Source organism: Ranitomeya imitator, chromosome 2 (assembly GCF_032444005.1).
Source record: "Ranitomeya imitator isolate aRanImi1 chromosome 2, aRanImi1.pri, whole genome shotgun sequence".
Lineage (NCBI taxonomy): Eukaryota > Metazoa > Chordata > Amphibia > Anura > Dendrobatidae > Ranitomeya > Ranitomeya imitator.
The window spans coordinates 131,483,837-131,497,715 of NC_091283.1; the positions used below are offsets into that span (position 1 = coordinate 131,483,837).

Sequence of the window (13,879 nt, forward strand, 5' to 3'; positions counted from 1 at the left end):
AATTTACAAAATGTATTTTTTACGAACTTATCCATGTTTGAAGTGACTTTAGGGGTCCCATATATTGGGAAACCCCCAAAAGTGATACCATTTTAGAAACCGCACCCCCTGACATATTGAAAACTGTTCTCAGGTAGTTTATTAACCCTTCAGGTGCTTTTCAGGAATTAATGCAAAGTGGCTTGCCAGAAATGAAAATGTGTATTTTTACCACCTAAATGCCTCTAACTTCTGAACAGATTACAACAGCCGGCAGACTCTAAAGGTACCGTCACACATAACGATATCGTTGCTTCTTGTGACGTAGCAACGATATCGTTAACGAAGTCGTTATGCGTGACAGCGACCAACGATCAGGCCCCTGCTGGGAGATCGTTGGTCACTGGGGAAAGTCCAGGACTTTATTTCGTCGCTGGATCACCCGCTGACATCGCTGAATCGGCGTGTGTGATGCCGATTCAGCGATGTCTTCACTGGTAACCAGGGTAAACATCGGGTTACTAAGCGCAGGGTCGCGCTTAGTAACCCGATGTTTACCCTGGTTACCATTGTAAAAGTAAAAAAAAAAAAAAAAAACTACATACTTACATTCCTGTAACGTTCCTCAGCGTCAGCTTCCCTGCATCCCCCAGTGTCAGCGCCGGCCGTAAAGCAAAACACAGCGGTGACGTCACCGCTCTTTCCGGCCAGAGCGCTTACACAGTGCAGGGAAGCTGACGCTGGGGGACGCGACAGGAATGTAAGTATGTAGTTTTTTTTTTTTTACTTTTACAATGGTAACCAGGGTAAACATCGGGTAACTAAGCGCGGCCGCACGCTTAGTAACCCGATGTTTACCCTGGTTACCCGGGGACTTCGGCATCGTTGGTCGCTGGAGAGCTGTCTGTGTGACAGCTCTCCAGCGACGCTGCAGCGATTGGCATCGTTGTCTAGATCGCTGCAGCGTCGCTTAATGTGACGGTACCTTAAGGCCACTATTTGGTCATGAATTGCCATGGCAAACATCAGGACCACAAAATCATTATCTAAGGGCACCAATTGGGATAAAAAGGGAGCCCCCACACGCTGGTAACCATATATATTGATGTAGTCACTATTGACAGCAGCATCTAAGGGGTTAAACAGATTTGGATGGTGCAAACACTGATCGTGGCTAATGCAGCAAGTTGTCAGCTATAGTGTACAGCCGACAGCTGCTGGATTATCACCTGTATGGGGAGGCTATTCTCTTATATCTCAGGTCAGTTAAAAGACGTATTGGCTGTCATTAAGGGGTTAAGTTACAGAGTCACAAAATAAAACATTAGCATTGTCCTGCTGCTATACATACACTGACTATATTTTGGTTTCCATAAAGAGTAGACATACAATAGGATCCATTAAAACAGACTTCCATGTATAATCACTAGTATATCTCCCAAATCTGTTATTTCCTAACTGAGTGAAGCTACTCAGGGATGTGATCTGCAGCCACTAACAGGAGAAGACTCTACAGCCCTCCCAGGGCCTTCCACACACTGTTGTCATTAGAAGGAAGGGAGAGTCTGTATGAAGCTGCCTTCCAACAAATCAAGATTCATGAACACAGAGTATAGGGAAGTTTTCTTTGTTGGCTGGAGGTATGCTTTGATATAGAAACTGGTAGTCAAAAAGTATTGATAAACTCTCTCATTACTAAATGTCTGCCATCTTCATATAACAAAATGACAAAGCGTCACCACTGCAATTCCCAGACGTGTGACAGATTCATCACGTTTATCAGACATAGGAAAAGCAATTAAAAATAGGAAGGTATCTAGAATGCAGCATTAAGCAGCCATTGCTATGGGGCGTATGATAGAGTCAATAAAAATATCAATTAATATGAAGGCGAAATGCATTAATCTGAAGTCATGATTCTTTTCCTTTTCAGTGATCATAACCATTTAACTTGAATGTGGTCTCTTTGGGGTATCAGTCACGGTAAGCTGTAATTATAATTGTTAGGATATTTACACTAGTATGAGACATCAGGAACAGTACGTTCTTTTAAGCGATATGATAGCTAGAAAATGGATAACCTCAGGCAAATAATTGCCAGTCACTACAAAACTGAGCAGCAATTTCAATGTGTCCCAGGCTATACCACATTTGCTCCAACTGTTCAAAAGTATATAAAAAACAAAGTCCAGGTGCAAAACATGAAATAAAAGAAAACAAAGTATCAAAGCAGAGGATGAGAGTAACACATAGCAGAGAAATTATAAGATGAAAGCTTGAATATGTAACACACTTGTCACAACGAAACTTGCATGTAAGGGAAAATTATACCTTTCATCACGTAGCAAAAATTTCAATAGGTACAAAAAAAAAAATTTCAAAGCTTAGTTACACGATATATTCTGGTTCTTCGCAAAACTTGGGAGTACTGCTAGTTCCTGTGTCAAATCCTAGATGCTCACAGCAGGGCTGTGGAGACGGAGTGTGTCCATTTTGGTGGAGTCGGTATAAAATGGACTGACTCCTAAAATATATAATAAATTGGGTACAGTAGTTCAGCGCAGGATGTGCTGTAAATTCTTTCATTAGAGTTTGGGAAAGTTATGAAATGTCCTATAAATGCCTGTTCTGTTCCTGATCTTAGGATCTGGGCTTTTAGTTAAGATGAATCTGTGCTGCACTTTATGAACATGCTCAAACTCAGTAGTGACCAGCGCTGTGGGGTCAGAGTCGGGAGCCAGGGAAATGGAAGAGTCTGAATTGGAGGTTTGGCTACCGACTCCAAAGACCTGGATCACATAGACCGCGCCATGCTCCTCCTATACTGTACACGCGTTCAAGAAAAAGGAACAATGTTTACTCCAAGGAAGGTAAGCTAGAAAGGCCAGTTACCGTGGGTGGTACAGTACTTGAAGGTACACTAAATGCAAAAAACACCCCACATGATACTATGTGCATGTAATGCAGTTACAAAGGAACATTGTACACAAATCAGATCTCATGAAGAGATAACCATGCATTAAATAGACATGAACAATGATTTGGGGCAGGTGACCCCAATGATGAAAGTCCATGCTGAGGAATGTAGAGGGTCTACTCAAACAGTGAAGTTCCCAATACAAATTTAATGTAGCAACATCAAAATGTCAATAGCTACAAGGTCATTGTTGGTGGTCTGTGCCCAAACGGATTCATTCATATATCAGGAACCGGAGGAAGAGTTCAGCAGCATTACCAGCTAAGAGGTTAAAATAACCTATTGTTTACCTCCCTAAACCTTATCCTGCCAGCCTAAATCTGATCTCCAAGGCAAGGCATCACATCAATCTCTCTGTGAAAAGGGACGTGTTTCTATTCTGAGGTTACGGCCATTATGCCTCTGTGCAAGTCATCTAATATGCAAGTCAAGCTTCAGTTCACACTAGGTTCTCTGGCATTCTTTGTCTGTGGGAAAGATCTATGTTGGATAAGTGTGTGCTTGAAGGAAGGGGAGGAGGGTAATAGCGCAGGGTAGCGGGTTACCTTTCAAAGAACTTCTGAAGTGAAAAGGAAAGAATTACTCTTGGAATATGCTCAGCAGACGTCTAGTAGCCCGCGCTACTCCTGCAGTAGGCTGTTTTTCTGCAGGTTTTAAGATCCCTTTTTTGGCTGGACACACATAAAAGCACTTGGTATTTATTTTAATGCATAAGTCCCTAAAAGTCACGTCTGGAGGAGACCTGCTCATGCTGTTCTAATAAAACTCGCCAAAACGATGCCAAGACTCTCTGCGATATCTTCTCCTCTGAATCAGGGGTGAAGGAGCTGCAGAGGTCACAACATCACTGCCCATCCCTGTACTCTGGTAAAGCGCCAACAAGTCAAATGACATCATTTCTTTTATGTGGACAGCCCAGCCATGCCAATGTACACAAGACTGTGCTCAGCAAAACATTACACCATTTATAGTAGAGATTGTGATCAGTTTCCAGACTTGTGATGTAAAAATAGTAGGACTGTAATAGTAAGACTTTTACATTATGGTAAAAGATCAGAAACGTTAAAAATGTCAAACTAAAAATGACAAAACGTTGGCTCAACTCACATGGGGCCATGCAGCCATCAGAGTGATCCTCAGATATGAAGTACTCCAACCCTGTATTCAGATCATTACCACCAATCTACACTATACCTACATAAGAGAGGACAATATTCTATACAAGTCTGAGGGATACATGAAAATAGCCAAGCAGGCCAAACATGATCCAGGTCCTGTTCTAACATTTGGTATCTTTGGTTTGTATACCTACAACCAACATATATTCTGGCTCATTTCTTTGGTTTTGCATTTGTTTATTGAGTATGGCCACAAACAAAGAAGAGCAGATTAAGTTACATGTCTACAAAGCACAGATAATTCCACAAAGGAACCAGAAAAATGTTACTCTGAGGGTAAATAGAAAAGACTGCAGCATAAGCTCAAAAGGAGAACCAAAATGTAGAAGCATACTCAATATTTTATATAGAATTGCACTGAGAGTTTCCCTTTCAGATTGAAATGAAGGCTCACAAAACTATTGCATAAAACTGCTTGAAATGTCACCACAGCTTGTAGTTGCATAAAAGTGTTGCGACTTGGTATTTTATGCAAGTCCTGCCTGGCCAACGCTTGGCTATTTTTTGGAAAAAGGGAGGAGCGTCGGAGGGAGGGGGCATGGATGACAGTGTCCAGCAAAATCATTGTAACTTATGGCATAAAAAAGCGTAATAAATCACAGAAATATACTCCCTTTGCGTTGGCACTCAGCTGCATGCCTCAATGATTTTGGCATATTGTACTGCGGCACACTGTTTATAAAGACTAGTGTACAGAACCGCAGTCTAAGAAACAAGGATAATGTCCATACACCACAAACATGCATACAAAAACACAGCCTAAAGCTAAATCTTCTTCAGGTCACTGACTGTAAATGCGCACTGGATAATGATTCGCCTCTACTACAATATTATGACTATAGTATGGCCTCCAAACAATAAGGATTGATCCTCTCACCCTTGGCAGCTTTGGAATCTCTCTCTTCTTCTTCTTTTCTGAGTTGGGGTCATCTATGAGATCTGGCTCAAATGCGTAAAGCTCTGTGAGCTCATTCATAGTAAAGTGACGTTCTATCTGCTGCTGGTCGATTACTCTGAAGGAGAGTGACTGTTTGGTGACCTGTCGATCATAGATTTTTTCTTCCATGGTACCCTGAAAATCCAACAAATAATTTTGCTTTAAGAATCAGATCGAATATTCACATTAAACCGTTGAATGTCTACTAACCGTTTAGGTAACACAAGGCATACACGTTATGTAACTTGTCTATCAATATTCTATGCTCTAGCGAAAATGACAACTAGAACCTTTTCAGATACTCCACTGTTAACGTTACACGCATTTTTTATACAGGCTACTCATGCAGAGGAAAGGGAGTACCGTATATACTCGAGTATAAGTCGAGACCCCTAATTTTGCCACAAAAAACTGGGAAAACTTAATGACTCGAGTATAAGCCTAGGGTGGGAAATGCCGCAACTACCAGTAAATGTCAAAAGTAAAAATAGATACCAATAAAAGTAAAATTAATTGAGACATCAGTAGGTTAAGTGTTTTTGGATATCCATATTGAATCAGGAGCCCCATATAATGCTCCATAAAGTTTATGATGGCCCCATAAGATGCTCCATATTAAAATATGCCCCATATAATCCTGCATAAAGGTTAATAATGGCCCCATCAGATGCTCCATAGACACATTTGCCCAATATAATGCTGCACAAATGTAGATTATGGCCCCATAAGATGCTCCATAAAGATATTTGCCCCATATAGTGCTGCACAAACGTTATGGCCCCATACAGTGTTGCACAAATGTTATGGCCCCATATAGTGCTGCACAAACGTTATGGCCCCATACAGTGCTGCACAAACGTTATGGCCCCATATAGTGCTGCACAAACATTATGGCCACATACAGTGCTGCACAAACGTTATGGCCACATACAGTGCTGCACAAACGTTATGGCCCCATACAGTGCTGCACAAACGTTATGGCCCCATATAGTGCTGCACAAACGTTATGGCTCCATACAGTGCTGCACAAACGTTATGGCCCCATATAGTGTTGCACAAATGTTATGGCCCCATATAGTGCTGCACAAACGTTATGGCCCCATACAGTGCTGCACAAACGTTATGGCCCCATATAATGCTGCACAAACGTTATGGCCCCATATAATGCTGCACAAACGTTATGGCTCCATACAGTGCTGCACAAACGTTATGGCCCCATATAGTGTTGCACAAATGTTATGGCCCCATATAGTGCTGCACAAATGTTATGGCCCCATATAGTGCTGCACAAACGTTATGGCCCCATACAGTGCTGCACAAACGTTATGGCCCCATATAGTGCTGCACAAACGTTATGGCTCCATACAGTGCTGCACAAACGTTATGGCCCCATATAGTGTTGCACAAATGTTATGGCCCCATATAGTGCTGCACAAACGTTATGGCCCCATACAGTGCTGCACAAACGTTATGGCCCCATATAGTGCTGCACAAACGTTATGGCTCCATACAGTGCTGCACAAACGTTATGGCCCCATATAGTGTTGCACAAATGTTATGGCCCCATATAGTGCTGCACAAATGTTATGGCCCCATATAGTGCTGCACAAACGTTATGGCCCCATAGATGCTCCATACAGACACTTGCCCCATTTGCTGTTGCTGCGATTTAAAAAAAAAAAATAAAAATCACATACTCACCTCTCCGTCGATCAGGCCCCCGGCACTTTCAATATTCATTTGACTTCGTTCCGGCGCAGCTCCATCTTCAGAGTCTCCTGCAATGACGTTCACCAGAGGGCGCGCACTAACTACGTCACCGCGTCCTCTTACCTGAGCGTCACTGCACAAGACGGTGAAGACGGAGCGGCGCCGGAACGAGGAGCACGTGAATATCGCGCAGCGCTCCCCTCCCTGTTATACTCACCTGCTCCTGGTGCGGTCCCTGCACGTCTGTTCCCTGGCGCCGGCATATTCATTACTGTAATGAGCGGTACCATGTGACCGCTCACTACAGGAAGAAGCTGTCAGTGCCGGGAAAAAGACGTGCAGGGACCGCACCAGGAGCAGGTGAATATAATTAGACAGCCCCCGCTCCCCCTCCCCTGCTGACCCCTGGGTATGACTCGAGTATAAGCCGAGAGGGGGACTTTCAGCCCCCCCAAAAATGGGCTGAAAATCTCGGCTTATACTCGAGTATATACGGTATTTCTGTTTTTTTTTAACAATTGCTTTTTAAAAAGCCCACAGCATGTTGTAGTTCAAATTCCACTGTTAATATCTTCCTGAAGTCCACCAGATGTATATCTGTCACATTTCATTTTCCCTTTTTGTTCGTATGTATACTGCTAATGGAGGGTTGCAATATATTACAGAGTGACTTTATTTTATTTTTTTATTATATTTTACTGTAACTCCTAATTATACAAGGTGTGGTGGAGTGGGAGAGAAAAAAAAAGTATGTCCACAGATCCAGCACTAAACAAACGCTGCTCAAAAAATAAAGGTAACACTTACATAACAGAATATAACTCCAAGTAAACCAAACTTCTGTGAAATCATACTGTCCACTTAGGAAGCAATACCGATTGACAATCAATTTCACATGCTGTTGTGCAAATGGAATAGACAACAGATAGAAATTTTTGGCAATTATCAAGGCACAATCCATAAAGGAGCAGTTCTGCAGGTAGGGACCACAGACCACATCCCAATACCAATGCTTTCTGGCTGATGTTTTGGTCACATTTGAATGTTGGTTGTGCTTTCACACTAGTGGTAGCATGAGACGGACTCTACAACCCACACAAGTGGCTCAGGTAGTGCAGCTCATCCAGGATGGCACATCATTGCCAGCTGTGGCAAGAAGGTTTGCTGTGTCTGTCAGCGTAGTGTCTGGAGGTGCTACCAGGAGACAGGTCAGTACACCAGGAGACGTGGAGGGGGTCGTAGGAAGGCAACAACCCAGCAGCAGGACCGCTACCTCAGCCTTTGTGCAAGGAGGAACAGGAGGAGCACTGCCAGAGCCCTGCAAAATGACCTGCAGCAGACCACAAATGTACATGTGTCTGCACAACGGTTAGAAACCGACTTCATGAGGATGGTCTGAGTGCCCAATGTCCACAGATGGGGGTTGTGCTCACAGCCCAACATGTGCAGGACGCTTGGCATTTGCCACAGAACACCAGGATTAGCAAATTTGCCACTGGCGCCCTGTGCTTTTCACAGATGAAAGCAGGTTCACAATGAGCACATGTGACAGAGTCTGGAGACGCCGTGGAGAGCGATCTGCTGCCTGCAACATCCTTCAGCATGACCGGTTTGGCAGTGGGTCAGTAATGGTGTGGGGTGGCATTTCTTTGGAGGGCCGCACAGCCCTCCATGTGCTCGCCAGAGGTAGCCTGACTGCCATTAGGTACCGAATGACATCCTCAGACCCCTTGTGAGATCATATGCTGGTGCGGATGGGCCTGGGTTCCTCTTAATGCAGCACAATGCCAGACCTCATGTGGCTGGAGTGTGTCAGCAGTTCCTGCAAGATGAAGGCATTGAAGCTATGGACTGGCTCGCCCGTTCCCCAGACCTGAATCCGATTGAACACATCTGGGACATCATGTCTCGCACCATCCACCAACGTTACTTTGCACCACAGACTGTTCAGGAGTTGGCGGATGCTTTAGTCCTGGTCTGAGAGGAGCTCCTTCAGGAGACCATCCACTGCCTCATCAGGAGCATGCACAGGCATTGTAGGGAGGTCAAACAGGCACGTGGAGGCCACACACACTACTGAGCATCATTTCCTTATCTTGAGGCATTTCCACTGAAGTTGGATCAGCCTGTAACCTCATTTTCCACTTTGATTTGGAGCATCATTCCAACTCCAGACCTCCGTGGGATATTGTGATTTACGTTGATAATTTTTAGGTTTTATTGTTCTCAACACATTCCACTATGTAATGAATAAAGATTTACAACTGGAATATTTCATTCAGTGATATCTCGGATGTGGGATTTTAGTGTTCCCTTTATTTTTTTGAGCAGTGTATAATGATGGGTGGATGAGCCTACGGAAAGATTCAGAATATTCCATGCAGCTTCCATGAATATAGACAATGCCACAGAGGGGCATCTACTCTTATAGACTGCCCCACTGACATATGGATAGGGGTTGCTGTAGTGAAACAAATTAACAATTTTTACTTTACCAGAAATAGCGTCACTCTGGTCTTTGAGTGGTTACACCCCTAAATGAAAGCCCCACGGCTGCCAAAAGGAATAAAGTTCATTGCCTTCCGGCAGTGGGGTGCTCAGTGTTGGTCCCAGGCAGCTTCAGAATGCTATTTATTCTGAAGCTTAACCCCATGTCAACAGGCTGATAGCATTTCTTTTACATGATAGGTTTAATGTGTATGGGAAATCAGGAAAGATGGTTGTTTAACCAACAGCTATCTAATTTGCATAGAATAAAACATTTTTTGTAAATTTAGTTCTCAGAGCAAATGCAATATTCACCTGTCACGTCGAGAAATTGTATAGTCAGTGAAGCCATCATTAGAAAATGATTTATTGTTTTAAATTAGGTGTTTGTGTTGCATTTTTCTTAAAATTTTTGGATTTTTTAAAAAAAATATAATCGTTATTACAAAAAAATATATAATAATAATCTTGAAAATTTTCACAATGGCCACTCATGGCTTTTTTTTTTTTTTTTTAGACTCGTACTTCCTGTCCTTTCAAGGCTCACAGCAGGCTCCATATTATAAGAGGCAGGATTACAGTGCGAGGTAACCCACCTCCAACCTAATTTAAGCATGCTCATCAATTTTTAATGATACTCAGCTGGTGACATTTTGACCTTTTGGGGACCACCCAAATCAGAAAGGGGTAGACCCCAAATCATTCCAACTAGCATTTCTGCTTGCTATTGGGCTCAAGCGCCATGAGCGAAGGAATCTCAGCACAGAAAGTCACAATTGTGACTATATTGGTGGATATGAAAATCTGTGAAATAATACGGTGTATTATCTGATTATATGATGTATCATCATCTGTGCTATTGTGTGGTGTTTGATGGTCATTAATACTACATAAACGCAGTGGGGAAAACAAATATTTTTGTGTACTTTAGCTTGTTTCTTAAGGTACCGTCACACTAAACAACTTCACAACGATAACGATAGCGATCTGTGACGTTGCAGCGTCCTGGATAGCGATATCGTTCAGTTTGACAGGCAGCAGCGATCAGGATCCTGCTGTGATGTCGTTGGTCGGAGCAGAAAGTCCAGAACTTTATTTCGTCGCTGGACTCCCTGCAGACATCGCTGAATCGGGGTGTGTGACACCGATTCAGCGATGTCTTCACTGGTAACCAGGGTAAACATCGGGTTACTAAGCGCAGGGCCGCGCTTAGTAACCTGATGTTTACCATCGTAAAAGTAAAAAAAACAAACACTACATACTTACCTTCCGCTGTCTGTCCCCAGCGCTCTGCTTCTCTGCACTCCTCCTGCATCCTGTGTCAGCGCCGGTCAGCCGGAAAGCCGAGCGGTGACGTCACCGCTCTGCTTTCCGGCCGCTGTGCTCACAGTCAGTGCGGGAAGCAGAGCGCCGGGGACAGACAGCTGAAGGTAAGTATGTAGTGTTTGTTTTTACTTTTACGATGGTAACCAGGGTAAACATCGGGTTACTAAGCGCAGCCCTGCGCTTAGTAACCCGATGTTTATATATATAATGAGCGTGGTGTATTATCCAAATAGAATTATAACCAATATAGCGTATGGATAAAAATTAACCTTTAATAGGTATGTATTAAAATGGCCCTATCAGGCACATCAATAGAAAACAATGACAAAACGAACAAAAAAAAAATAGTAGTGCTCAGTGCCCTAATACCTACACAGAGGGAAAACTCAACAAAAACCAAACAACAGATAACACAAACAGCACTGTAGTATGCCAAATACTAGCCCCAACCTATTACAGTCTCTCCATGTGGACCAAGGATATATACATTGGGATCCTACACAATATAAGCTAGCAATAATATAATCAGGTGAATATATCAAAAAGGAAACTCACTACAACACAGATCTAGTTCACCTATTGTCGCTGCTTAATATTGTTAAGGGGGACTGAAAGGGTGGCTTGTATCCAAAGGACTCTCGAAGTAACTTACTATGGATACTACAAATGGGATAAGCAACAGTGCAGTGTACCAACGTTCCTGGACATAAAAAGCCTTCTTTTATAAGTCACCAACATATTACGGGATAGCCATCACTCATTACCATATATGAGCCTCCCTGCTGGGTTAAATAATGGCTTCTTAAAAGGGTTAATGATTGTGAGTCTTTCAGAGCCATGAACGCTGCGATGCAAACAATGCAATGTGTAAAGAGCCCAATATATGGGTGGATCTCACCGCTTGTAAATCACTGCCATCGCCCGCCGTTCTCTTCCCTTCGCACATATCATACTAGACCCTTATGTCGGAATGTTAGATTGTTAGATTGCGATTGTGAAGCGGCGTCTCCCGACGCGTTTCTTCATCCAAGATTCATCAGGGGAGAGGTGGGGACCCGATGTTTACCCTGGTTACCGGGGACCTCGGCATCGTTGGTCGCTGGAGAGCGGTCTGTGTGACAGCTCTCCAGCGACCAAACAGCGACGCTGCAGCGATCGACATCGTTGTCGGTATCGCTGCAGCGTCGCTTAGTGTGAAGGTGCCTTTATGCTTTCACTGAGCTAACAGCTCTATACAGAGCTGATCATAGAGGAACCAGCAATCACAATAGGCGATGTCACAGCTCCCCTGCTCCCCCCTCCCTCCACAGTGACAACTGGCACATGATTAGACATTTCAATACAAAACATTAGGTCAAAATATGACCACTGTAACTACGTATTAGTGTTTCCTGAAACAATAAAAAATTTGGAATCTTAAAAAGCCCCAGTGGTTAGTGAAAAAATTGCAAGATTTCCCATTTACATTAAAATAAATTATATAGATTTTTAAAAAAATTATTTCCAATTAAGAAAAATATATATACATGTAACACAAAAGTCGCAAGAGAATTCTAAATAAATTGTGCTTTCTTATAGTTATTAGGAAGTCCTTGGTTTCTGTTATTCTACTGAAAAAAATTGTGTGATCTTGTGCACTTTAAGATGCATTTTTAGACGATCCCAGATCTTATACACAAAATACAGCTTGTGTAAAGGCAGTCTAATGTGTAAAGGGTTCTCAGGGATGCTGGGAGATGATAAACTGGCAGGTCCGATTTCAAACTGGTGATCGTTTTGTTCTCCCTGAGAGAAGCCACCGCCAGAAATGTTTGGCAGCGACTATCCTAGAGAACACAAAAGTGCTCTGCTGAGAGAGTGCTACTGTGTATGGGAGGGATGGCATATTACATAATTGTACTTATTCAGCAATAACAAGTTTACTATAAGTTGTAACAAAACAGGAAACGTTAGTAAAGTTAAAAACAAACCTGTGCCAAAAACCTGTACACAAAGACAGCTTTGGTCTGGCCAAATCGATATACCCTGAAGATACTCTGTACATCATATGATGGATTCCATGAAGCATCAAAGATGATCACACGATTAGCAGCCACCAGGTTTATGCCAAGGGATCCTGCCTTTGTAGAAATCAGGAACAGACGCCCCCTAGTAAAATAAAGCATGGGAAAAAAAATGGTATTACGCACATAGCAAACAGCTGAGTTCAATGGAATGAGGGGCTGGTATTTTTTCAAGAATATCTTACCTCACATTGGTCACATCATTAAACTCCTCCGCCCATTTCTTTCTGGTCTGAGCACTGGTTGAGCCATCCAATCGGTAGTAATCAATGTTTCTAAACCACTTCCCTTCACCTATAAAACATTTTTTTTATTTTACTGTTTACATTTTCTTGTTCTTAAATCTTTTATGAATTATATCACCATTTCACTGGAATGTTGCTTATTAACAGTAGGATTCGGTGACAACTATTTTTTCCTTTTTTTACTTGAGCCCATGGTAAGCTGTGTGTTATGCCTACAGATACCAGCAGGAGTAACATTTCTGGCGGATGCACAAGCCAGTTGTAAGATGCGCCTAAGTTCATTAAGTGGCAAGCATCAATTAACCCCTTCACCCCGAAGTCTGTTTTCACCTTCCTGACCATGCCAATTTTTACAATTCTGACCACTGACAATTTAAGAGGTTATAGCTCTGGGAACGATTCAACGGATCCCGGTGATTCTAAGAATGTTTTTTAGTGACATATTGTACTTAATGATAGTGGTAAAATTTCCTTGATATGACTTGTGTTTATTTGTGAAAAAAACAACAAAAAAAAAACAAAACAGAATTTTGGTGAAAATTTTGCAATTTTCAAATTGTAATTTTTATGCCCTTAAATCAGAGAGTCATATCAGACAAAATAATTGATAAATAACATTTCCCATATGTCTACTTTACATCAGCACAATTTTGGAAACAATTTTTTCATTTCTCTTATAGCAGGACAGTGACACCCGCAGCCGCCAGCTTCCAGAAGACATCCTATTCACTCTACAGCATGCCCTCGAAGCATCTCATTGATCCCGGCGCGCTGGCAGCATCTCGTAGGTTCCGGTTTCCTGCACTGAGCGATCACGTGGCCCCACTCAGGGGTTTCATCACATTTAGATGAAACCCCTGAGGGATCCATTCACTATAATGAGGCAGCAGATTTACTCTGGACTCCGTCTGGCCTCTGTTCAGCGGTGTCCTTTTCAGAAGTGCACAAAACTGTGCAATCCTAAAAAGACGGACACC

At 42.6% G+C, this 13,879-nt stretch overlaps 1 protein-coding gene across 1 annotated transcript in view; it reads right to left on the reverse strand.

Moving 5' to 3' along the window:
• ATRX (ATRX chromatin remodeler) overlaps positions 1 to 13,879 on the reverse strand; it is a 246,932-nt gene that overhangs the window by 10,400 nt on the left and 222,653 nt on the right. The window contains exons 29-31 of the mRNA XM_069747241.1: positions 12,843 to 12,951; positions 12,565 to 12,742; positions 5,012 to 5,206 (exon numbers count right to left, since the gene is read on the reverse strand). Of these exons, the coding sequence (XP_069603342.1) occupies positions 5,012 to 5,206; positions 12,565 to 12,742; positions 12,843 to 12,951 (482 nt within the window). The remainder of the gene's footprint in view (positions 1 to 5,011; positions 5,207 to 12,564; positions 12,743 to 12,842; positions 12,952 to 13,879) is intronic.